Consider the following 26081-nt stretch of genomic DNA (forward strand, 5'->3'; position numbering starts at 1 on the left):
ATTTAATTTGTGTCTTGATTGTTAAACTGCAACTCCACTGTCTGCTTTAATCATTACATCTTATATTAAATACTAAATCAGAATGGAGTCCACCTGTATGTGATCTGGAAAGCCATAGAATGCTCCTCCTTCCCCCCAGCCAGCCGCTCCTGGGATTTGAAAGTCTAGATCAGTGGTTTTCATGCTTTAGTGTGACTAAGAATGATAGCCCAAGGTTGGATACACACAACCAGGCACACCATCTTTTATGTAAAATTTAAGGGATTTTCATAAGTACTGGTACTGACTTGACTTTCGAGTCCAGTTAATCCTAGCCTGTCTCTCACTCCAGCTATGGGTCCTAACTCCCCCAAATATAAGCCCCTCTATTAAGCCCCCTAGCTTTCATCCCAGTCCTGTTCTGTACTTCCTTCTTCCTGGTTTTTCCTCCCCATTGTGCCCTCTAGAACCTGTTCTATTGTAAACAAACTACCCTTTGCCTTCAGCTTCATCACTGGATGCACTTTCTCTCTCTTCACTCTAGCAAAAGGCTTTCCCAGGGAAGATTGCTCATCCTCCCACTGCCTCCCACACCCTAGGGCTGAGCCTGGAAATGGGAAGGGTGGCCACTCTCTTTACTTTTTCAAACTCCTATAAGATCACCTCCTTTGAGGTTCATGCCATCAACTCTACCACCCTCTATTTGTTGTCCTTTATGACCAGTTTCCTGGTCACTCTCTCCTGTTCCCTGAGGACTTTGGCGCCTGACTCACAGTTGCCCTCTCCACCTTTTGTCCCAGCAACATCCTGGTATCTTCAATATCCCTGCCAATGGAGTCTCTGACATCCTAGCCTCATCCATGGTCCACTCCAGGGACCTTCACTTCTAGTCCATACCCCCTTGGCTAGTAACCACCTAGAATGCTCCACTGTTAAAAATATTCTAACTCAATGTTTTACATTCTAACCATAACTACAAATTTCAGTCCTTTTGTGCCTCCCCCCACCACACACACACACACACGCACACAGACACCAACACCATCTCAGTACATGTTCACTTCAGTTCTCACAAAGATTCTCTGTCCCTGGTCCCAGTCCTGCTGTTAGACCTAGGCAGACAGACCCACCCTGGGCCCCAATACTTTAGAGGGCCCCACTCTGACCTTTCTCTAGCTGTGCCAAAGAAACATGCTTACCCAGAGCCCAGGCCCACACCTTCCCTATCTAAACCAAACTCTGGATATAGAGACCTCAGAATTCCTGGTCAAAACAGCCCTGAGCCTGCTTCCAGGGCCTGCATGGACTTCTTCCCCAGGGTCCTTCCTTCTGAGGATGGGTTGTACTGCCAGTGACACACCCCTAAGATGTTGGGGTGGCCAAGTAATGTGTGCATATGAGGAGCAATAGAGGTTAGATGTGTGGTTTAGGGGGTATTCTTGTAATACCCCTCAGTGTGGGACGAGCCAGGGGCAAGGAGAGAAGGGGTTTATGTCTAGGGCTGGCTCTCCCATGTGACCTCATTCTGCCACGGGCAGGAGTAAGACTAATAAAAGGACCTCCCAGATTTTCCTGGCTGTATTTCAGAACTGCTATGGACCTGTGACTCCTGTGTGCCTCCTGTTTTTTCTCTTTTTGAGCAATAGTCTCTAGCAGTTATCCTGTCCCTGTCAACCATTGTGTGTTGGATGTGTTGGGGGCATATAGCTTGTCTCTTTAGTTCACAGGTCTTCAGATCAAGAGGACTGTACTTGAGGGACTACATACTGTACATAAGGAACTATACCTGAGGAGCCTCATGCTGACGCTAGAAAGGCTGGAGAGGTCTTAGAAGGAGGTGAGTGTTGTCTGCATGTAGGAGGAATGTAGATAATGTGACCAGGGGCTGGTCTGTGATGATTTAAAATATATCTCCAAATTCTTTGACACTCCTTTCAAAAGGTGGAGCCTAGTTCTCCTCTCCTTGAGTGTGATCTGGTCTTAGTAATTCACTTCCAACAAAGAAAGTAAGGTAGAAGTGACAGTGTGTGATTTCTGAGGCTGGATCAGGTAAGTCATTGTGGCTTCAGGCTCTCTTTCTTGGATCACCTATCCTGGGGGAATCAGCTGCCATATCATGAGAACATTTCATGTAGCCCTATGGAGAGGCAAGGAACTGAGGCCTCTTGCCAACAGCCACATGAGGGAGCCATCTTGGAAGCGGATCCTTGAGCCCTAATCAACCCTTCAGATGACTGCAGCCCCAGTCAGCATCTTAACTGCAACTTCATAAGAGACTCCGATCCGGAACCACCCAGCTAGGCCATCCCCTAATTTTTGGCCCACAGAAGCTATCAGATAATAAATGTTTGTTGTTTTAAGCCATGTAAGTTTTGGGATAATTTATGACATAGTAGTAGATAACTAATATTCTTTTTTTACCTCACTTGACCTCCCCTCAGCATGTTACACTGTTGAGCACTCCCTCTTCCACCCAAAGCTTTCATCCTTTGGCTTCCATGAAAGTATACTCCCTCCTGAGGTGTCTTTTAGTCTCTCTCAATTTCTTCTTTAGCTCCTTCTCTGCTGTTTGGCCCGAAACACAGTACTCCTCCCTAGACTTCTACTATCTTTATTCCCATCCAATTTCTCATTGACCTAATCACACCCATGGTTAGTCATAATTTAAAATTTTCATGTCAATTTCTCCTACCCAGACCTTTCTCCTAGACTTCATAACTGCCTATTGGATGACTCTGCTTAGATGTGGCCCCTGGTTTCTCATACTCAACTGATCTGAAATTGAATCATCCTGGTTTCCCTCAAATTTGCCCCTCTTCCCGTAGACCTGCTCAGAGTGAATGGAATTCTTGTCTTCCAAGTTGCTCAAGTCAGAAGTGTTGCTCCCAGCTGACCTAGACTTCTCACTCGCCTGCTTCAGGAACCTTGGAATTGGGCTCCAGCCAACTTCTTTGGTCTAATTGCTTGACTTTTTCCACAGGTTGTTCCAACTCTACTTATTTATTTATGGTTCCCAATGATTCTTGGCATTTCCAGCCCCTGATGCTTCTTTTTAAATTTTTGCCTTCCTGTCCCCCCACCTGTCAGCTCTTTAGTTTTGGTAAATCCTACTTTCAAAGTTTAGTGCAAGTGTCTCCTCAGTCTGACTGTGCCCATAGTTCTCTGTGCTTATATCTTACCTTTGTACTTGCAACTCCTGAGCTTGTCTTTCCCATTCCACACCCTTTGTTGGGTGACAATTTTCCACAGCATTTCTATACATCTTGTGACGGCTTTTGTCCCAGACTACCTTTTCAAGGATATTTGCAGAGCAAACAGCCTTGGAAGATAGAGGTAGTGTCGCCATTGCGGACATGAGGACAAATTCTGTTCCCTTAGATGTATAATGTCTCCCTCTGGAATAAAGGTGGGCATGTTTGCTAGTAGCAGATGGGATTTCCTAAACTTGGGGTTCCTCAGCTATGACGCAGACTCATGGTGTGCACAGCATCTACCTGGGCCACTCTATGACACCCCTGTGAGACATAGCGGGCAAAGGGAACTGATATGAACATTAAGCTTAGGCTGTCTGCTGCACCATAATAAAGTCCTTTGTCTTTGACTCAGGAGTCTCATGTCTTCTGCCAGCATCTATGCAACTATGGCAGGTGAACTTGTTGGTTTTTAAGGGCAAAATATCAAACCCTTCATAATTCTTAACACCCTACACACACCTGATTAAGTGCCTTGAAAGCAGGATTTGTGTCTCATTGGACTTTGCTTCCCCTAAGGGTAACACAAATAGGTGTTCTATAAGTGGTAGTTGCTACTAAGGCTGTTTTGATCTACAAGGCTTTGAATTGAAAGCATCAGCTATATTTACCGAATCTGACTTTGGAATACATTGCCATGATTCCCTGTTTAACCACAGATCATCTTCTCCTGGTTATTAGGTATTGTGTGCATTCATTCCTTAGGTTTGCAGAGGATGGAGCTTCAGACAGTGTTCTGTAGCTAAGTTCTCTGGGGGTTAAAATTGCTACAGATAATTCACAATGTGAAGAAGCCCTACTGCTGGTAATGGAGGTGACTAAATTTAGCAGAGACCTTTAGTTTTTCTGGCAAGTGGTGTGTTGGGGTGCATTTGGGAGCAGTTGGGATGGGGATGCTGTTCTCTGCCATTTCCCTCACCATAACATCAAAGGTAGCAGGAGCAGACCAGCTCCCAGGGGAGCTTGGCTCATTTCAGAACCTGTCTGAGCTTGAATGAAGGAATGAATCAGCGCTTCTGGTGCCTGATCTCTTAGGAGCAGACTCTTCCTTTCTTCTACCGCTTTACAAAATGAGTAAGCCCAGCCATGCCCAAGCAAGACTGATAGCTGAGCTTGCTCAAGGGAGGGAAATCCACTAAACTGCACCCTTAATCTGAGTTTTCATTGTGGAAGTCCATGGAGCCATCCTTTTCCTGATTTAGAAGAACGGAACCTTGGCACCATATGAGCAGAGGTGCCTTCCAGAACCGGCAGAAGTGAGGCGGAAGTGACAGTTTGCTCACAGTCTATGACCGACTGGCTAAGAAATACCTTTAGCTCTTTTAAACTTGTCATTTTATAGATGAGGAAACTGAGGTACAAGGGCTGATAACTGAGATAGGCGATTGATTCCTGAGCCCCAACTGTCTCCATTTCTGTCTCATTAGATTGCTTTTTTGTTGTTGTTCCTTTGGTTCCCCTACTCTTCTCGTACCCCCGGAGAACTTGAGTGGTCAGCATCACTCCTTAAGTTCCCCCAGGCCTGTCTCATTCAGAGGAGGGTGAGGCCTGAGCAGGGGTGTCTCCCCAAGACAGCTGCGGATCTGTGCGTGTGCGAAGCAGTCCCAACCCTGAGTGAGAGCATAGGCCGCACTAGCTCAAGGCAGAAGGGGTTCTTAGGGTTCCAGGCGCCCTCTCCTTGGGAGTCTTTCTATGGGGTATGGACACTGCCGCCGAGAAGAGTTGGAGAGAAGTACGTGACCTTCGGAGATGCACAGCCGCACCCACCAGCGCCGGCCTCTAAGCGGACACGCGCCTGTCGCCCCGCCCCCGGCGTCGAGCACGCCCGGAGCCTCCTCCCCATCCCCCGCCCGCGCGGTCCTCGCCGCGTTGCCTTCGCCGTTCCCCGCCCCTCGCCTCTGGGGCTGTCCTCGTCACTGCCTGACCCGAGGTCCAGAAGCGTCTGCCTTTCTGGCCCCCGCCAACAGAAGGAGGCAGCCCACCCCGAGGGCGAAATTGTTCTCAGTCAATGTGGCCACTCCAGAGCAAGTTGGAGTGGGTGGCGGGCGGAGACGCGGGGACAGGCGCGGTGGACAGCCCGGGGGCAGCGGCGGGGTCCTGGTAAGGGGAGGACAGGGTTGCGGCGGGCGGAACGGTGTCTCCTTCACTTCGCCCTCCAGCTGCGGCAACTGCAGCCCTGTCTTGAACTAGCCTAGCGGCTTCAGCCACGAGCGGAGAGGCGGCGGCGGCCCCCTTCAAGAGACAACCAGGTACCGTCGCGCCCGCCAAAGACCGACCTGGGGAGCGCAGGGGCGCGATGGCTAAGCTGGAGGCCTGAATCAGACTTGGGGTCGGCCCTGGCTCCCTAAGATGGCCGCGCTCCCCTGCGGCCCCTAGCCCTTCTCTGTCTGAGACTCCCTTCTGGCCCTTCACCTGCCTCCGACCCTCACTGACCGCACTTCTTGTCCCTCCCGCAGATCACCCCTTCCCAAGGCCTCGCCATGGCGACCTATGGGCAGAGCTGCATGAGGCGTAAGTAGAGCAGGGATTTCTGCGGGATGGGGCGGAGTGTCCGGGGAGTTGGAACCTGTCGACCAGAAAACAACTGCTTTCCCCACATCTCTCCAAAAACTCGGAAATGCTCCTTTCCGGTAGCCGCTCTACCGTGTGCTCACCCGGGCCCTGCAGAGGAGGGGTTGGGCTGCTGGATTCTTGGATAGGCCCGGGGAGTTGGTCTCTGGCTGCATTCACCTTCAGCTATTCGACGTGTTTTTGGCGAGCAAAAAAGCAAACGCCACTAATTGTTGGAGTCCCTCTTTGAGGGATTGTATCAGTCACTTTTTAGAGGAAGTAATACTCTCCTTTGTGAGAGCGCAAGGTCATTACATGTGTTTCTGAGGGCGTGGACACGCCTTGTTGAATGAATGAGCTGGTGTAAGAACTCAGATTGCTTGTCCTTAAGCCTCACTGCACTGGCCGAGGACTTCAATGTCATATTAATATGTTTAAAGTGCCATTTGATATTTAGTTGATGTAGACACGAGAGTGCAGCATAGATGTCTGTATTTTTTCTAAGTTTCAACGTTTAAGATCCCAGAGCATTAAGTTTTCTTCTTTTCCCACTCCAGAACGTTTGTTTTGACCTCAGTGAAGATGCTAAGATACATATCAGAGGAGAAATCCTAGCTTTAGGTTTTGATTTTATCTCCTTTGGTAAAATCAGTCTATCCCAGTGATTTTTGTTAAATGCATAGCTGTGTTTGATTCTATATAGTAGTCTGGTCCAAGGAAGTGAGTCCATAGGCACTATGTAAATTTAGGAATAGAAAATGTGTTTTTCTGTTTTGGAAGGAAGTTACCAAGTTTGTATAGTCCACTTAATGTGGTTATCCATATAGTCTTTGTTGGTGATATCTCCTTCAGGGATCATTAAAGTTTTATTGTAGCTCATAGTAACATTAAAATCCCAGTTCCAACAAGCAGGAACATTAACGTTGGAATGTTTTCTTCCCACCAGCAATGTGTATTCCTCCATCATATGCTGACCTTGGCAAAGCTGCGAGAGATATTTTCAACAAAGGATTTGGTAAGTTTGTTCTTGTTTTTTTTTTCTTTTTTCTTTTTTTCAATTTTTGATCAAAAGTGAAAATGTGTGTGTTTGGGTAGTTAATCCCAATCATTTTTTCAAATTGTAAATATCTTGTGGCATTAATTCTTCTTCTAGATAGATTTTTGGTAACAGTCTACATGCCCCTCCACCCCAATTTCCCACAGTATTTTCAAACTAATTGAAGAATTCTAACCTTTAAGAAAAAACAGCTTGTGCCTTTATTTCCTTCAGTTATAAATGCTTCAGCCTTGGTTGACTAGTTATGATGTATTATTGTTTTGCTTTTGTGGTGGTGACTTTTAATAGCTTTCAAGCAATATGGGCTTTTTCAAGTGAATTTGGATTTTTCTTGAAGATTTTGTTTCACCCCTCCTTCAGATTAAAATTAGATACCCATTTAGATAAATGTACTAAAAGTATTGGCTATTTTTAGATTTAAGTTGTATTTTGGCCTGATATACCTGCTATTTAGATTTAAAAATAGTTTAAAAGTTTTTTTGTTTTGTTTCATTTTTTTGGTTGTTGCAGCATGGAGATCTTCTCTCATTTAAAGTCAGTTTATATAGAACTAATTTTCAATATTTGTATTTAAATATTGTATGAACACGCACTTTTTATCTCTGGATATGTGGAATCTTTTTTTTTTTCATTAATGTGTAGTCAACTATTGGTTTGCATCCCATTTTGTTATCTTTTGTTCTCTATTTGTTGAAGGTTTTGGCTTGGTGAAACTGGATGTGAAAACAAAGTCATGCAGTGGCGTGGTGAGTGTTAGATATCTAATAAGTTCTGATGAGCCTTTATATACTTTTTCAACACGTAAGTAGTCATAGCTGAAAGATGTCTGCTAATTTTATCTTAAAGAAGGGCAGAAATAGCTAATTTTGTTTCTAGAGATATGTAGCCTGATTTATTTTGACTTTGGCAATAATTTATGATATTCATGTTTTTTTGCCATATTGTTTACTTTGTATGCATGAGGAACTCAGGAAGGACACCAGTGATGGGACTCTTTGTTTACTCAGTAAGATTGTAAGCTAGAAGGCGGGGAACCTATCTACTTTTTGTAACCCTTTCTCTAAATGCCTTTCATAATTCTGGGCATAAAAATGTTCAGTAACTTCTTATTAATTTGAGCATACTGATCATTTATATAATGGTCATATCCTAGTTGTCCTTCATGGGGAAGATTTCCACATGTATTTTTTGAAATTAGGGAGTCCAGATTTGATTGTAAAAACAAAGAGGTTGGTATTTTGGTATTTGGTTGGGTGTTTTGAGCCTTCCATAACTAACTCTTAGAAGGGGATAAAGTAAAATTTAATTTTTAAAAATTTTTCCTTACGCTAAAAATTTTTGTTTTGGGATGGATGGTATAGTATATGCATATTGAATATTACTGGTTACAAATTCTTGCTGTCATTAACTCCTTTAGTGTATATAACTGGTATTTATTAAATTAGTCATGTTGTAGTTTCATAATGCCTAGACTTGTTAGGTTTCTAGAGCTTTATATTGGTCGTAGCTATCATTTGGTTTCTTTGTTCTGAAAGGAAGCCTGGGCATTCATTTGTGGTTGGGTGACTTACTTGCTCAAGATAACAGGCTACAGAGCAATGATTTGGTGTTTGTTTTTTGTGTTCTTACTCTTAACCTGTTGAGGCCCCTGATAAACACTTGCTATGTATTTATTGAAACACAAAAGTCATTATAAAATCAGGCTCAATTATTGTGCTTAAAAAGCTTTCTAGTTGGAAAGACAAAATAGACTTTAAACTAGGAAACAATCAGAAAGAAGAATATCAAGTATTAGTGGTTTGATGAACCAGAATTTTTGTTGGAAAGGAAAGACAATGTAATCAAGAATAGTTAGGGAACATTTTATGAAGTAGATTTAAGATCATGAAGGAGCTGAATTAGATATAGTATGTTTTTGCTTCCATTTAATTTATTTAATTCAGTTAGGATGGTGTTGATCCTATAATAGGAGCTGACACCAAATAATGCCTGCCTCTGTTCTTTCACCTGAACTGCAAAGATATCTGGGCCACCCCAGAATGTACTTAGGAAGCTAAAATGTCTGGTGATGGAGTGAAGGGTATAAACACTACATGTAGTGTCATTTGGCCCAATTCTGGTCCCAGTGGGTGATCTTTGCTTTGAGACTTGAGGATTCCTTGGCATGTATATAGGCTGGTTCTTGAACTGTGGGCTATTGGATGGCAGTAGATGGGGCCCCAAGAGTTATTAATTATTGTCACTCAGTATTAAAGATAGCTAGTCATACACATTCCCTATTCAAAGTGTCTACTAAAGGAACATACTCTCTATATATTGTTTGAATAATGATTTTCTTTTGTGTAGAACACATCAGAATGTGCAAAGTACATTCACAGTGTTAATCCAATTTAATCCTCCAGAAATAGGCTTTGTTATTACAGTTGAGGAAACTGAGACCCGGAAAAGTTAAGTGTCTTTCTCAGTGTTAATTCGTTTAGTAAATGACAGAGCAAGAGCTGGATGCCAGGACTCCTCTCATTCTGTATCCAGTGTTCTTCCCTAACACAATCCAATGCTTTTTTATATGGGTATTTATTGCCAAGCTTTGACTTGAAATTCCAGTTAATGAAAGCCTGTAATTTCAGGAGATTGTATGTAAGACCTTGGGTATAAGGTTTTAGGTCTGTTTAACTACAGAGCAGTAATTCTGCAAATGTTGTGTTTTCTAAGTGAAGGGCAACAGATTGGCATTTTCCACTATCAATATAGTTCTTGATGTTTCCTCACTTTGCAGGTGTCACACTTTTCTGGTCGAAGATCTCTTCTGTTTTTATTTCAGATCAGCCGTCTTCTTTAGACTTGGCTTTCCAGTGGCTGGAGCATGGCCCTCCTTAGCAGACAAATTGTGAATCAGAACTGTCCCTCGGGGCATTTTAATATTTTACCTTGGAAGGGTTTAATTGTAGCCTGTTATACTGAGCTCTGTAAGATTATTAGATTTTTGGATTACCAATAACAATTTTTAAATTTCACAAAAGCCCTCCCCCACAGTATTCCATTTCAGTTGTTGTACAATTAAAGATTGGCAAGTCATTTATATTTGTTGTAGACAAAAGTTTATATAATGCACTTTAAATTGATCATTATATTAGGTTATTTGTTCTAGTGATACAATCTGATATACATAATATAGTTTTATATTATGCATGCTATAAACCAACTGTAGAGTAAATCTCCTATATAAATCCTTACCCTTGCCTTTTTTTCCTTTTTGAAAATGTGAAAGCCAGTTGGAAAGGCATGAAGTCGGGTGAAGACTAGGAAAACAGGATATTGGTATTACCAAATAATTTTTTAAAAAGTCTTTTTGTTTGTGAAACCTTGATTACCCATACTGGCTTATTTAGTGTTTTATTCAATATCAGGTAGATTAGATGCTGTGCCAAAACATTTTTCTTCTCCCATTGACTTTTGAATTCCAAATAAAATTTCCTTAACAGAAGTTTCCTTTAAAGGAAGTAGCAGTTGATATTGTTAAGTATTAGAAAAGATATACAGTTTTTCATTTGGGGAGTTAGCTACAGGTTAACTTGTGATTGGTTGGAAATGTCCCCTGTTAATAAGCGTCAGTCAGTTACTTGAGGGTTAATTTGGTCACTCATTTGTATATTCTCAGAGAAGCACAATGTATAGGGTAGAAGTGTTCAGGAAGCTAAACAGGAAAAGGAGATTCATGAAATTACCATACGTTTCAGTGGGTGTTTTTGTTTGTTAGGCAGTGGATCCTTCTAGGCTGAGGAGAAAGTTAATGAAGTTATTTATTGTCTTATTAGGAATTCTCAACATCTGGTTCATCTAATACAGACACTGGTAAAGTTACTGGGACCTTGGAGACCAAATACAAATGGTGTGAGTATGGTCTCACTTTCACAGAAAAGTGGAACACTGATAACACTCTGGGAACAGAAATCGCAATTGAAGACCAGGTAACATTTTGAAAATGTGCTTTAGAGTTTAAGTTATTTTTGTATTTTGCTAAGGAAATGACTCTAAAAAGAAAATCTCTTTATTTGAAAATAGATTTGTCAAGGTTTGAAACTGACATTTGATACCACCTTCTCACCAAACACAGGGTAAGCATGTGCATTTTTATCTGCTTTAAATTTAAAAGCATTCCTCTTCTGTATGTCTAGGAAAGATGCACATTTACTATTTGATAGTTTACTCAACTGCCTAGTGATGGCAAATCTCTTTCTGTTTTTGGAGCACAGTGGTTGTTGTTGTTGGCCTTCTTTCACATATTTCCATTTTTCCATTGTGGTGCTAATTTGGGTAATTAACAAGTTTCGAAGAGACTGGAAATTTACTACCCATTCTGCTAAGCAGTCTCCCTATGCTGGTGGCCCTTCAGCACCCTGTGTGCTCTTTCCTTAGTTCATTGAGCTGTTTTTTCCCCTATGATTGTGCTATTGCTTCTCCCCAGTTACGCTGCAGTTCATTTAAATCTGTTTGTGCCCTCTGTGCAGGAATTATGTATGTAAATCTTTCCTACTGGCATCAGTTTTTTTAATTCAGTTTAATTGAGATATATTCACATATCATACAGTCATCCATGGTATACAATCACCTGTCCATAGTACCATCATATAGTTGGGCATTCATCACCCCATGGCATCTGTTTTAAGTCAGTTTGTTCTTTTTCCAGAAAGAAAAGTGGTAAAATCAAGTCTTCCTACAAGAGGGAGTGTATAAACCTTGGTTGTGATGTTGATTTTGATTTTGCTGGACCTGCAATCCACGGTTCTGCCGTCTTTGGTTATGAGGGCTGGCTTGCTGGTTACCAGATGACCTTTGACAGTGCCAAATCAAAGCTGACAAGGAATAACTTTGCAGTGGGCTACAGGACTGGAGACTTCCAGCTACACACTAATGTGTAAGTGTTTCTTCTGTAGGATATTATGAGGTAGGACCTCAGAGGATGGTATTTGATGTCTCTTGTCATCTTAATCTAGGATTCCTCTAAACATGAAATCTAAAGGATTTCTCTTAACATAAAAACATCATTTTTGGGTATTTCTGTGGTACCCCTTATATAGTAAAAATTACCAATCTGTCTTTTGATGTAGAGAGTAAATGTTCATTTCGTGAGGCTTCACTTTAGTAGAGGCTGAGGTGTTGCCAAATACAAACTGAAAGACAGTTTTTTATAACCTTTTTTCCCCTACTTTATGTATTTGACCAACTTCCTATATGATTATGTATTCTACAACATGATTTTTAGTGGCTGCATGGTAAGTCCACTGGATGGATGTAGTATTATGATTTATTTTATTGCTCCCTATAATTGGACATGGGTTAGGAAAAAAAAGAAACTTCTAAACTTTTTAAAAAGTTTTTCTGTGGAACACTAAAGGCCTGTGTGTAAAATTTCTTTTATTTAAATGTAAATGCTACCATATCAGTTAATGCCTTAGAAATTATTACATTGTCTATCCTGGATATACTAATTTAAAATACCTTATAGCAATGATGGGACAGAATTTGGAGGATCAATTTATCAGAAAGTGTGTGAAGATCTTGACACTTCAGTAAACCTTGCTTGGACATCAGGTACCAACTGCACTCGTTTTGGCATTGCAGCTAAATATCAGTTGGATCCCACTGCTTCTATTTCTGTGAGTACTGCTTTGGGTTTAGAATGGGGTTTTGGTTGTTGAATTAATCTTTGGGTATATTGAATTGTGTTGAAAATTTGAACTGCAAGTCACACAATCCTGTTTATAGACAGATTGGGATTAGAATTTGGAATGCTGCTCTTCTTCATGGAGACTAGTGTTAGAGGTTTGATTTCCAGGTCAGGCCACAGGAGCTTGTTTAACCTCAAGAGCTGCTGAATGACCCTTGGCCCCAAGCTTGTCTAAAAGCCTTAGGGGCGGTTCTTTTCTCTGTTGGGGAATAATAGTACTTTGTCTCTTTTTAGTTGACACATTGTCTTCAGATTTGATCTGAGAAGTCAGTGGGACACATGCCATTTCAGTTTCTTCAGGTAAAGAAACTGACACTTAGAGAGGAAAAGGACTTGCACCACTGTCAGGGAAGGGAGGGGTAGAGCCAGGACTGGGCTGCATGTGTTTTTTTTATTTTTTATTTTTTAAATTTTTATTATTTTTTTAAATTCAAATTCTTTTGAGATATATTCGCATACCATACAATCATCCATGGTGTACAGTCAGCTGTTCACACCATCATATAGTTGTGCATTCATCACCCCAATGTATTTTTTTGAACATTTTCCTTATACCAGAAAAAAATAAAAATAAAAATTAAAAAAATGAGTAAAAAAGAATACCCAAACCATCCCCCCCATCCCACCCTATTTTTCATTTAGTTTTTGTCCCCATTTTTCTACTCATCCATACACTAGACAAAGGGAGTGTGATCCACAAGGCTTTCACAATCACACTGTTACCCCTTGTAAGCTACATTGTTATACAATTGTCTTAAAGAGTCAAGGCTACAGGGTTGCAGTTTGATAGTTGCAGGTATTTACTTCTAGCTATTCTAATACATTAAAACCTGAAAAGGGTTACCTACATAGTGCATAAGAATGCCCACTGGGGTGATTTCTTGTCTCAGCCACTGATACTTTATTTTGATTCATTTTGCATCCCCCTTTTGGTCAAGAAGATGTTCTCATTCCCACAATGCTGGGTCCAGATTCATCCTCGGGAGTCAAATCCTGCATTGCCAGGGAGATTTAGACCCCTGGGAGTCAGGTCTAAATGTAGTGGGGACATGGACTGCATGTTTTTGATTTCAGTCCTGTCTTGGGTGAACATCGTACTTTGCCTAGGACTGTGTAGGTTTTAGCACTGAAAGTTCTGTGTCCCAGGAATGCCTCCAATCCAGGGCAAACCAGGATGGTTGGCCCCCCTAGGCCTGATCTTACACTTGTTCTGCTATTTCTTCCTTCAGTCATTTTGGGTTAGAGGAGAAGGGGGTCCAGTATATGGGGATGTAGAGGAAGGGCTGGCTCCAATTTCAGGCATATCAGTGGCAGGTCCTGCATGTCATTGTTTCACAGCCCAGGACTACCTGCATTGTATGTACTAGGAATGAAAGCAAATTAAACCATCCATGGATGTTAATTTTGTTATAAAGTGATCTTCATTCTTAAGAATGAAGGACAATATGTTTTGATAAATTAGGTAATTAAGTTTTAGATACATTACATTCATATTTTATCTCAGCACAGTTATAATCAGACAGAAAGAGAAGCACCAGAATGCTTTTCCGTTGGCAAGGCAGGATTCGTTTGTTTTTCCCTTCTCTGTTTCTAACTGCACTGTAGCAATAAAAACCTCAGGATTCACGCAGCATACCTATCTGATAGTTAAATTGTCTTTTTTCTTCAAAAGTATGTCTATGGCACCCTCACAGATTTAATGCCAGCAGAAGATGTGGCTCTCTGCTACTAGCAATTCATCATTAAATTGGGAAGGCAGCTTGAGACCTCTGTGTCATTGAGTGATTCCTGGGGTTTGGCAATGTATCCAACACTTCCCACCTAATTAGGGCTGCTGTCCCCCAGTCTAGCAGCACCTGAAGTGTTGCTTCATGCCCCTAAAAGCTCACAATTTCAGGATGACTCCTACTCTGACATAATGGGAATTTGTATCCAAGTGTCTGAGGCTCGTAATGTCTTAGGTCCAAGGTGGTCGCTAATGGGGTATTTTTTCCTTTGACAAAAGACTCCACGTGGTCATTGGTTGCTCATGAAGACTTGGCTTTAGTGCCAGGTGGATACAGTGCTGTTGTATAGTTTTTGCCTGTACAGTTATATCGTTTCTTTCTCTGGATTGGGTTCTTTTGATGATACGTATTATGAAGGAGTATAGAAATCAAATCATTTCCAAATCTGTTTTAGTTCCAGGAGGCTGGCTGTTACTTTTTTTTTACCATCACACTCAAATTGCTGAGGAGCAGCATCATTTAAGGGTGATCCAGTAAAGTTGCCTGACTGGGCACCCTAGGCCTCTTTGTAGAGGGAGACTGGGGAGAGGTGCCCCCATTTACAGCCAGGGGCCTCTGGTGTAGCTTAATGATGTTAGTGGTTGCCATGTCTTGCTCTCCAGCATTCCTTTCAGCCCCTGAAATCTATGGTTAGGTCCTAAAATAATAGAATTGTATAAGGAGGGAAGGGGCCTTGTTTGGTAAATGATGCCCAATTGGAATTTTCTCTCAAGGACAGTCTATTTATATATCCAAGACCCAACTGCATTACTGTGAGATGTGAGAATGTGAGGTAAAGGGTTTTTAGTTGATGTGATTTCTTCACAGGAAGTCCTTACCATTTAACATTCAAGGCTTTGATTCTTTTAGAAGAACCCCAAAAGTAGTAATGTGTGTTTTCTACGTCATGGATTTTAGCTTTACAGCTCAGTCTTTGAGGCTAGTGTGTGCCAGTCAAACAGCTAGAGAGCCTGGTGGACTTCCTACTGGCCACATTTAACATGGTTTTGTTGTACAGGAATAGATGCAAGTGCTGTTTTTATGAGAGTGCTCAGGCTCTTGTGCTGCATGGATAATTTAGGATCTGTGGACAAACAGTGGATAACAATGGATGTCCAGAAAACAGTATTGTGTCCTATTTGCAGTTTGATTTTGAGCTGAATGGATAAGAATTAAAGTGGCACCTGATTTTTGTTTGACGTAGTATACAGTATTAAATCTTATTATCTCATGTGAATAAATATAATTGCATGAAGGGGAAACATGATAGGGGAGAGGGGGTTTGTCTCCATTCAGAAATGTTTCTTACACTTGTTTTTGCGTTTTATTTTAGGCAAAAGTCAACAATTCTAGTTTAATTGGTGTGGGCTACACTCAGACTCTGAGGCCTGGTAAGTATCCCTTAATAAGCAGGAACTGTTTCAGTAGTATTTTTTAAACTATTTTTCTTTTCATAACTTATTTTATAGACTTTTCAAGCATACAGAAGAGTTGAAAGAAGAGTACAGTGAAAACCCAGTTACCTTTTGCCACCTTTACCCCTATTTTTTTTTTTCTCTTTTTTTGTCTTTTCTCTTTCCTTACCCCTTCTTGTCCCCATCCGTTCCCATCCTTTCTTGTTCGGAAGTTGCAGCTATCATGAATGCTATCTGAATGCTTCAGCATGGGTCTCAGAATAAGGATGTTCTCCTGTTTTCCTTACTCATTTTGCCTTTGGCTGTTCTGTCTCTGTAGTCTCAGTTATCGTATATAGTATTTTGAACATTTCTGTACTTTCTGTAGCAGTACTTTTTTTTTGCACTTGTATCCCTTCAGTTTTATAGGGATAATATTCACATACCATACAATCATCCACCGTGTACAGTCGGTCACAGAATCATCAGATAGTTGTGCATTCATCACCACAATCTGCACTTGAACATATTCATTACTACAAAAAATTTTTAAAAAGAATAATAAGATAAAAATAAAACACAATAAGGCCAGACACTACCACCACCACCACCAAGAATCCCCTACTGTTCCCTTATATCCCCCACTTACAGACATTTAGTTTTGGTGTATTACCTTTATTACATTTAATAGACGCATATTACAATGTTACTGTTAACTATAGGCTCTAGTATGCATTGATTATATTTTTTTCCCCAGTATCACCCCTTTATCAGCACCTTGCAAGGTTGACATTCATTTGTTCTCCCATATGTAAAAACATTTTTATATTGTACATTTAGTTACCATCACTGACCATGCTAGGTTTCACTATGTTACACAGTCCCAGTTTTGATATTATCTATCTTCTGGTTTCATACATGCCGCTAGCCTTCTTCTTTCAACTTTACTCACAGACATCTTTGTTCAGTGCTAACATCACATGGTATTATGTTATCCATTTTGCTACCATCTCAATATTGTGCCACTATCACACATTATTGTGCTATCCATTTCTGGATCTATACAATCAATCCTGTTGAACATTCTACTACTTCAGCATCAAATGCCTGTTCTCTACCCTCATTCTATCTCCTTACACCTGTGTTCTCAGCTTTACCTCTCAAAGTTTTAGAGCATTACTTCTTAACCTTCAGTGTGCACACAAATCACCTGGGAATCTTGTTAAAATGAAGATTCTGATTCAGTAGGTCTGGGATGGAGGTTTCTGTATTTCTAATAAGCTCCTAAATGATGTCAAGGTTGAAAGTACTTAGAACCTTTTCCCCCTCCAAATAGGGATTTTTCTTCCAATTTTTTTTTTTTTTTACTATTTTGAAATCTAAAGAAAAGTTGAGAGAATAGTACAGTGCATACTGTACCCCCATCCCCCACATTCACCATTTACTATTTTACCACATTTGTTTTATCTGTGGCTATGTGCATATCTTGTTTTCTTTTTTCTGCTTACTCTTATATCAATTATTTAAATATATGTTTTGCTGGCATGTCAACATATCAGCCTTAGCATGCATATCCTAAGACATTTTTCTACATAACCACAGTATCATTGTCACATCTAAGAAACTTAATGTTAATTTAATACCTAATATGTAGTCTGTATTAACATTTCCCCAGTTGTCCTCCAAATGTCTCTTTATTGTAGTTTTCTAGGATCCAGTCAAGAGTCATACATAGCGTTTGATCATGACTCAATATTTATTCTCTTTTAGCCTAGATAATATATTGAACATTATATGTTCTCTAGAGCGCTTTGAACTTATATATTATTAAGCTGTTTATGTTCTGTTACTTGGTACTTGAGGATGGTGCTTTTCCATCTGAATATGGATTCTCCCACATCCCAGGGCATTTGGAGTTCCTTGTCAGATACTTCCAAGCGCCCTCTGGTGGCTGCACTAGTAGGTCATTTGGCAGGCAAAGTGGCAGGAAGGTTCCGGGGTGATTATTAGAGAAAACAGCAGACTCCTGAGGTGCTTGGGTGCATCATGGTTATCTGTTTTTGCTTCCAGGTGTGAAGCTTACGCTGTCTGCTCTGGTAGATGGGAAGAGCATTAATGCTGGAGGCCACAAACTTGGGCTTGCTCTGGAGTTGGAGGCTTAATCCAGCTGAAGAAACCTCTGGGAATGGATATTGGAAGATTTGGCCTTAATATATTTCCATTGTGACCAGCAGGCTTTTTTTTTCCCCCCAAGAAGGTGATCAAAACAAAGGATGATCTAAACAAGAGCTGCATTTTAAATACTTAGACAGTTACTTGTTAGCTGGTTTCTAGTTGAATTGGTTATCTAGTTACCAATGCTGCAGTCTTGCAGTCACCTATACATTATTTAAATGTATTTAACTGTTAAATGCGCTACCCACCAATAATGAAATAGACCTTTATGAAAACTGTGCAATTGTGTGCATGTTTGTTTTTATGTTCCTTTTAACATTTGATATGATATTGCCGTTGAATGAGATGGATCAGTGGATGTTTTAAGATGAGGTTAAAAATTTTTGTTAAATTCAACCAATATTAGAAATACTTTGGTATCTCAGTACATTACAAATGATGAATAAAACAAGTATACATAATTATGACTCCAAGTATTTGCAGAGTTAAAAACTTGTCAGCTAAATCTTCCTTGTGTTTAGCTAATACTATATATTTTTGGTGAGCATTTTGCTCTTTACCTACATGCCGTAAAGTCCACTGTGTCCCTAGAGTAATTCCATAAACTTTTTAAGATTGCAATAAAATAAGAGGATATATGCCTGTATACTCTTCAGTTTTGTAAGTTTGTACAGTTACATTGTATCAGCACTAACCCCAGGAAGGTTAGTAAACCATAAAGAAAGGAAAATGAAGAGATGATGCTGAAGGTTGTATGTATATGCCATACCCCTGTGAGCTGTTGCTACTATTAAGGGGGAAGATGTACTAGGCCCTAGTTTGGTAGGATGGTACTAGATGTGGTTAAATGGAGTAGGGTGTAGACAGTGCCAGGAATCAGAGGGCTGGGAAGGGACTACGTGGGCATCAGTGAGATCATTACTTCCAGGCAGATACTGGATTGAAAAGCTTGGGCGTAGGTATGAGACCAGAGACAACCCCTTCAGGCTCTCTGGCCATTGGCCTTTATCTGGAGAGGAGTGAAGACTTGATATAAAGGAAAGCAATCAATAGGTGAGTATGGTTGAAAAGGGAGAAAAGAGCAAGTTTTCTGAGGGAAGAAGATAGTTGGGAGAATATGATCAAAGGTTAGAGGAGGCAGGTTTGTTCAACAAGTCCTTAATACAAGATATGAAGTACAGTTTGAAGTTTGAGAGCAAACAAATGAAGTGCAGTAAACTTTAGGACTCATCACCTAAGAAATGATACATGCTGAAAATTTTCAGGTTGACAAAAATCTGGTGTTAGGAGATCAGAGCTCAGACTCCACAGGGGTGGATTGGGGGCATGAAATGCCTTGTGGTCTCAGGGGACTGACTGGAGTAGACTGAATCAGAAATCTAAGGCCCTCCACAGACACATGACTTAGTTGCAGAAGTATGGAATTTGAACCAACTTGCCAATAAGGACTTGGAGGTAAGAAGGAAAATGAAGGAAAAGGTGTCTGCACAAGCTAAGTGTGAGGGGCACTTAAGAGAAGTGTGAAGTAGACCACCAGACAGCTCTCACAAACTGCTATTGGTGCCAGGCAGGAGGGACCTGTTCAAAGGCTGCATACCCAAGATGGCCTGCTGCTCCTTAGCTAACAGGGTGCTAAGTCCTCTGGCTCACACCTGCAAGGGGCCAGAGTTCACCTGGTCTGAGACTTGGCTGGGGTGTGGCCATTTATTGTGAGGGGTGGCACAAGTTACCAGTTTCTTAAGGATTTTCTTACAGGAAATTAGACCTTATTTACCTAATATGCTTTCATGAGTAGGAAAGAAAGGTGGTTTTATAGCCAGGGCCTGAGGGTTATCCATAACTCAAGGTGTACCCCAGGAGCTATGGACTCAATCAGGTGTGCTTCCTTCCCCCACTCAGGCCTGACCATATGGTGCAAAACCTTATATTCTAAGCTGATGCCATTTCTGCCTTAGGCAGTGTTAGTGGAAAGAACACTTTATTGTCGGGTTTAAAACTCAGGGTCCATGGCTCAGGTCCTCAGGTCCCCAGGTCCCCTTCGAGTTACTCAGTGAGAGCGAACCCTAGATCTTGAAGGCCAAGGTGAGGCCGTCGCCCAGGGGCAGGAGGCTGATGTGGACCCTGGCGTCCCGCAGGATGCGCTCGTTCAGGTGTCGCACGCACTGGGCAGCCACGTCCCCTTGCTGAGGCCACAACACCTTTCCGTGCCACAGAACCTGCGGAGGGGCGTGGCATTACAGGGGCGGGGCCAACGGGCTGTGGGAGGTGGGGCTCGGGGGAGGAGGCGGGGCGAGCGCCAGAGACTAACTCCTGCCGGGAAACCTGGGCTCCAACGCACCACGACCTGAGGACTGCGGGAATGTTCGGGGTGGGCCTTTGGGGCGTGGAGGCGGCACACAGGGGAGGGCCAAGGGAAAAGATGAGTACCCACCCCCTGAGAGGGTCCTCTCTTCCTCCCCATCTCCTTTTCTTACACTGAGAATGGCGAGAACTCCTCCAGGTCGCAGCAGTTGCAAGCACCGCTCGTAGTAGGCAGCGCAGTTCTCCTTGTCGGCGTCCACCACGGCCATGTCGAAGGTGCCGGCCTCACCCGCAGCCAGGAGTTCGTCTTGCCGGGGAACAAGGGACAGACATGGTTGAGTCTGCAGACCCCGGCGGCCGGAAGCTCCTGCCTAGGCCCGCTCAGGCGCTGTGACCGATCGCACCCGGCTGGGGCCGGCCCTGCCACCCTACATGTGGCCGCGCACCGTGAGGCAGGGCAGCGGGGAGCTGTCATTGCCCCAAGCCCGCCCCGGCCGACGCGGCCACTGGCTGGCACCTCAGGGGCCCTATTTGGGAAATGGGTCCAAGGCCCTTCCGGCTGAAGCGCTCACCGAGGGTCTCCAGAGCGGGCTTCAACCTGAGGTCTATCTTCTGTTCCTCCTCGGCCTGCGGAAAGAGGGGGGTCGGAGCCAGCTCGTCCCTTCCCCCGAAGCAGGCGTTGGTAGGGCTCCGGGGACCTGACAGAGGCCTCAGGTGTGCGGGGACTCACCTGCCTCCACAGGGGCCGCCCCAGCTCCGGGGGCCCCGCGTCCACCTCGCAGGTCACCACGCGCCCGGCCGGGGGTAGCGCCAGGGCCAGCGCCAGGGCCGAATAGCCCGTGAAAGTGCCTGGGGGACGGGGACACGGGCAGGTTCAGCCCAGGCTGGGGGCCGGCCCGGCGACCTCGGCTCCCAGTGATCCCGGGCGCGCGCCCATACCCAGGTCCAACGCCTTCTTGGCCTTGATGAGCCGCGCCAGGTTGGCTAGAAACTGTGCCTGCTCGCAGGTCATCATGGAATCCCCCTGCGGCTGCTCCAGGGTCAGCTGTGGGGGGGGGAAGGGGTCGCACCAGCCTTGCCAGACTTCTCCCCCCGCCCCAGGTTCTGACCCCTCCACCCCCGCGAGGGGCGCGCCTGTGGGCGTGGCCGGGAAGCCCAGAGAGCGCCATCGTCCAGCCCAAGGTCAACAGCCACGTGGGGCCCGTCAGGCCCGAGGCCGGCCCGGGTTCCCGCCCCCACCCCTGCTGACCAGCCGCAGGCTCCGCAGCGCCGGGTGCTCCCGCATGGACCGGCTCAGCAGGTACTGCCACAGCGGATCGTCCTCGGGGGGCAGCAGGCGCTTCTCTGGCCGGGACCGCCAGGGAGGGCACCGTCTTCCTGCGAGGGGGAGGGAGGGCCGTGCTGGGTCGGGGCCTGGGGCTCCGGAGCCCCAGGGGTTAACCTCACCCGCGGCCAGATTCGCGGATTCGCGGGCTCGGCTCCCGCGCTCTCCCGTCCGCGTGCTCCCGTCCCGCCCGCGCGGGGTCTGCGGAGGGCGCCGCAGGCCCGTCCCTGCTCACCCAGGAAGAGACCGGTGGCAAAGGCGGCGCCCAGCGCGGCCGAGCCCAGGGCCAGCGCGACGGGTATGGAGAGCCGGGGCGCGGGCTGGGTCATGGCGCGGGCAGGAGACGGCGGCGGCGGCGGCGGCGGCGGCGGCGGCAACCTGGTCACGTGCGCCAGGGCCTAGGGGACCGAACTCGGATCCGCGTGTTCCCCGGCTCCGCCCTGTCCGAGCACTGCCCGCGGAGCCACGGTCTCCGGCGCCATCTCGCGGCCGCACCGCCTCGCTGCAGACCGGGCCCTAGCGGGCCGGGCACCATCTGGCGGCCGCGCGCGGAACTGCGCCCTCGGCGGAGAGCCGGCCCTGCCTCTAGGGTCTGGGTTGTCACGCCCGGCGCCTGAGGTCTAGGGACCTAGGTCGAGAAGGACTGATCTGGTGCTCATCTCGCTGTGCTTTCTCCTCGCCACCATTTCTGCTCAGGCTCCCTGTGGCATATGTGAACAAAGGGGGTAAGGGTGGGAGTACATCAGTGTAACAAGACAGTAACTAGTACAAAGTGGTACAAACCAAATACCTCTTCAGAGGCACTGAGAATCAGGGGAGGCCGCCTGCGGGAGGTGTCCAAGAGTACGGGGTTGAAGGAGTGACGGATCTGGCTCTGGGGGAGACACAGCCCAGAGGCAGGACTCAGAACCCTGGGGCAGGGCTAGTTTATGGGGCACAGAGACAATGTCCTTAGCGATTCGAATCCTGCATTTGGGTGCCTGACAGACATGGGTAGATGATCTCGGGGTGTCATTCTCTGTGAGCCTCAGTTCCCTCCCTGTAAAATGGGGACCACAGTCCCTACTGTAAATGGCACCGGATCCCACAGCCTGGCACACAGTGCTTAATAAATGGCAGCTGCTGTGAAGATTAGAGGTTGGAGTGCAAACACGTGGGGGAGGAAAGAGAGTGGAAGGTGGATGGCGCCCCCTCGTGGGGCTGTCCTGCTGGTGAGCATTGGTTGGATACTTGCCGTGTGCCAAACTCTGGGGAGGCCTAGATGCTGTCCTGGTTTGTATTCCTAGTGAAGCTCACCGTCTGGTTTCTGAGCTAATAGGACACACAGAACGGCTGGGCAACCCAAGCTGCGTTCCTCAACTGTAAAATGGGGTTAATGACAGTCCCGACCTCATCTGGTTCTGTGGGGATTAAATGAGAAAATCCAGGTGAAGAACAGGCCTGGCTCTTAGTAGCCTATAAATGTGACATTAAAAAGGAGCCCATAGGTGACCCGGCTGCTGCCCTGCAGACGTCCCGTGGAGCTGCGCCTTTAACGAGCCCCTTTGGTAACAACACTGGCCAGACAGACCCCTGGTGGGGTCGGTTGTCCCAGGCGTGGGTTCAGTGTGAGCGCAGCCTAGAGGCAGGCCTGTTGGGGGGGTGGTCAGAGAGAGGGGAGCTTGGCTGATGCTTAAGGCCAGAGCGGGCTGGAGAGAAACTTGAACATCGGCCTGATCTGAGCTGCTGGACTCCTGGGGCCTCTGGGAGGTGATGGAGGAGGTGGTGGAGGTCTGGAGCCAATGACTTGGCCTCCCTAAGAGACAGGAGGTGGGTCTGACCCTTGGGCCAATCAGCCGACTTTTCCCTGATTGGGGATGGGGCCTGGGTGTCCCCCGATGTCCTTCCAGCTCTTCCTCGGCCCTGCATGCCCTGCTCCGAGGAGAAACTTCTTCCCCTTTACTTTTAGATCCTCTACAGACTCCCTGGCCCTGTAATAGTCTCTCTGATCTGTGAGCTCCATTCCCCAGGGTAAGAACTGAAGCTGTTGGTTTCTCCTCTCCCAGGGCTAAGCACACAGCTGGTGCTAAATAAATGGTTTCCAAATCCTGGCCTGGTGGTGCCTGGGCACTCCTTGCTGCTGAGCTACCAGTCTGCACCAGTAAAAATAGTAAGAGCAGGGAGCCCTTATTGAGCACAATCCATCCAGCATCCTTGTGAGGCTAAGATATTATTTCTAGAAGAAACTGAAGCTCAGAGAGTACTGCTTCTCTCTGCATACTCCCCCAGATTCTGCTCTTGGGCTCAGCCCTCTGACCCATTGGCCCAAAGGGGAAACACATATATGGGCTTCTCCTGGGTTTGGTGACCCAGCCGAGAACCAGACCCTGAGGAAGCTTGCTTTCCTGGCCCCAGTGCTGGGGTCCCTTCACCAGGCAAGTTGGCAGAGGGGGCCCTGGGCTCTGCTGGGGCTGCAGACCCACCCTGTTTCCCCTCGATGGGTCCTGGTTGCAGGGAGGCCCCCAGCTCACATCAGCACCCTCCTCCCTCCCCAAGCCTGGCTTCAGGGAGGGGAGGCATGTCACCATATATCCCCGTCAGATTAAAAAACTAATTTGAAAAGATTAATGTATTCCATTCTTGTTACGCTGGCTCTGATACCTCTGGGCCTGCGGCCGCTCTGCCTCCTGATTATTGAATTTTTATGGCCTGGTAATTAATTGCAGATTCCCTGTTTTGTTCTATTTCTTTTTCTCTGACATTTTAATTTCAACAAAAAGCAGTGGTCTCCATGCAGGTTCTCTCTGGAGATTCTAATGGTCTATAAAACAGAATGACTTATAGACGTGGCACCCACTTCAGTTGGCGAGCGATTGTTTGAAACCTTGCTGATCACGCGAAATTTAATTTTTCCGCCTCCCTCCCCCTTCTGCTCCTCATTTCTTGTCTCTTTGATTGCAGCACCAGCTTCTCAGCTCACAAATGAAGGAAGCAGTGTCGCCTCTGAATCTGTTACAGGGCCTTTTCTCAGAAGGCCTGGGGGCTGATGATGGAGGGGTTTTTCATTTTTCTCCTCGGCAGTGGGCCCTGGTTGAGCATGAGGGCACCTAAGCCTGCCCAAAGGGCCATGTGGGTGTGACAGGCAGCTGCCTCGAAGAAGGGAAGGGGCAGGCTGGTGGAGAGTATCCTTTCCATCTTATCTCAGTTGGCCTTTTGGCCAAATAAAGCCACCCCCTAGGCACCAAGGAACCTGCAGGCCCACAAGGGCAGAGAAAATGGGTACGTATCCCAGGGCCCACACCTGGAAGTGAGGGGTTTGACCCTGATGCATTCTTAGTGGAATCGGGTCATTGAGAACAATGGCCCAGAAAAATGGGTCTTAAAGGGGCCCCTGAGTTTTCATCGTAATGCCTCCCACTCCTACTTCCCCCAGCCCTACTAACAGGCAGGCCTGGGCAAGGCAGGGGCAGAAGGATAAGGCCATGGGATCAAGTCGGGCCTACAGGATTAGAACACAAATGTTTTCAGGGTCCAGGCAGGTGAGGTAAGTGAGAGTAGGGCAATAGGGAGTAGTGGTGACTGCGGCACTCCAGAGCTCACGTCCCATCAGAGGGGTCTTGGCAGCTAGTCCCCTGCAGCCCTTGGCTGCAGGTGGGAAGATGGGCCCAGTGTGTCCAGAACTTCTGAGTTTTCAAGAGAGGTTGCAAATCTTGCTTTGAATCATTTCAGTTTTTTTTTTTTTTTTTTTCCCAAATACTGTGTAAGCCAAACTGCATCTGTCTTTGATCTTTGGGACTGATCTGACCCGTAGGGCCCCATGTAACTCTGAGCGTGGATCAGAGAAGCTAGGACCTGGAAGAAGAGTTCCTCAGGGCCAGAAGGACCTCAGTGGCCAGCTGACCATCCCCGCCCCACCCCAAAAATCAATCCTCTCCCTACCTTTGGGACCCTCAAGTTTCCTTCCTGTATTGAGCGGATTTTTTTCCCCAGTAGCCGCAGGCTACCAGTGGCCCTTGGAGCCTTTCTCCAGGATTTGCCTCCTCTGTCCACTGAGAAACTTGCTGCCTTGACTCTGACCACGTCTGGCTCTGGTCTGTCACGCTGTTCTTCGCAGAGGGCTTTGGGGAATGATAACAACTCTCCAAGGGCTCCAAGTGGGGCGTTCCAGGCTGGGTGGACTGATGCAGAGAGACCAGCGGCTTCTGAGGACCCCTCAGGTGAGCTGGGGAGGATGGGAGGCCCACAACTGGCACTGGCAACGTCCCCAACCTCTAGTACCTCAGTTTCCTCCTCTGTAGAGTGATTGATGGCACAGCTCTGATCAGATGGACTTGGGTTCAAACATCGGCCCCACCATGCAGTTCGTAGCTGCATGTGCTTGGCTTTTCTCAACTAGAGCGTGGGGACACTTCTGTGTTAGCTTTCTGTTGCTGCAGAACAAACCACCCAAACTAGAGCTCAAAACAACACCCATTTATCACCTCCTACTTCCACAGGTCAGAAGTCTGGCACAGCGTGGCTGGACTCCCTCCCTGCTTAGGGGCTCACCTGGCTCAAATCGAGGTGTCGGCCAGGGC

General features: G+C 45.6%; 2 protein-coding genes across 2 annotated transcripts; one reads left to right on the plus strand and one right to left on the minus strand.

Moving 5' to 3' along the window:
• Positions 1-5320: 5320 nt before the first annotated feature.
• On the plus strand, positions 5321-18546 carry VDAC2 (voltage dependent anion channel 2). Its single transcript, XM_037804638.1, has 10 exons — positions 5321-5479; positions 5687-5741; positions 6727-6795; positions 7534-7583; positions 10653-10805; positions 10900-10952; positions 11525-11752; positions 12344-12494; positions 15665-15722; positions 17796-18546. The coding sequence occupies exons 2-10, from the start codon at positions 5711-5713 to the stop codon at positions 17885-17887; spliced, it is 885 nt and encodes a 294-aa protein (XP_037660566.1). The 5' UTR covers positions 5321-5479; positions 5687-5710; the 3' UTR covers positions 17888-18546.
• Positions 18547-19861: 1315 nt separating this feature from the next.
• Positions 19862-21917, minus strand: COMTD1 (catechol-O-methyltransferase domain containing 1). Its single transcript, XM_037804642.1, has 7 exons — positions 21761-21917; positions 21451-21578; positions 21141-21246; positions 20932-21050; positions 20774-20828; positions 20375-20508; positions 19862-20116 (listed from the first exon to the last, which is right to left on the minus strand). The coding sequence occupies exons 1-7, from the start codon at positions 21852-21854 to the stop codon at positions 19964-19966; spliced, it is 789 nt and encodes a 262-aa protein (XP_037660570.1). The 5' UTR covers positions 21855-21917; the 3' UTR covers positions 19862-19963.
• Positions 21918-26081: the final 4164 nt, after the last annotated feature.

Source organism: Choloepus didactylus, chromosome 15 (assembly GCF_015220235.1).
Source record: "Choloepus didactylus isolate mChoDid1 chromosome 15, mChoDid1.pri, whole genome shotgun sequence".
Classification (NCBI taxonomy): Eukaryota; Metazoa; Chordata; class Mammalia; order Pilosa; family Megalonychidae; genus Choloepus; species Choloepus didactylus.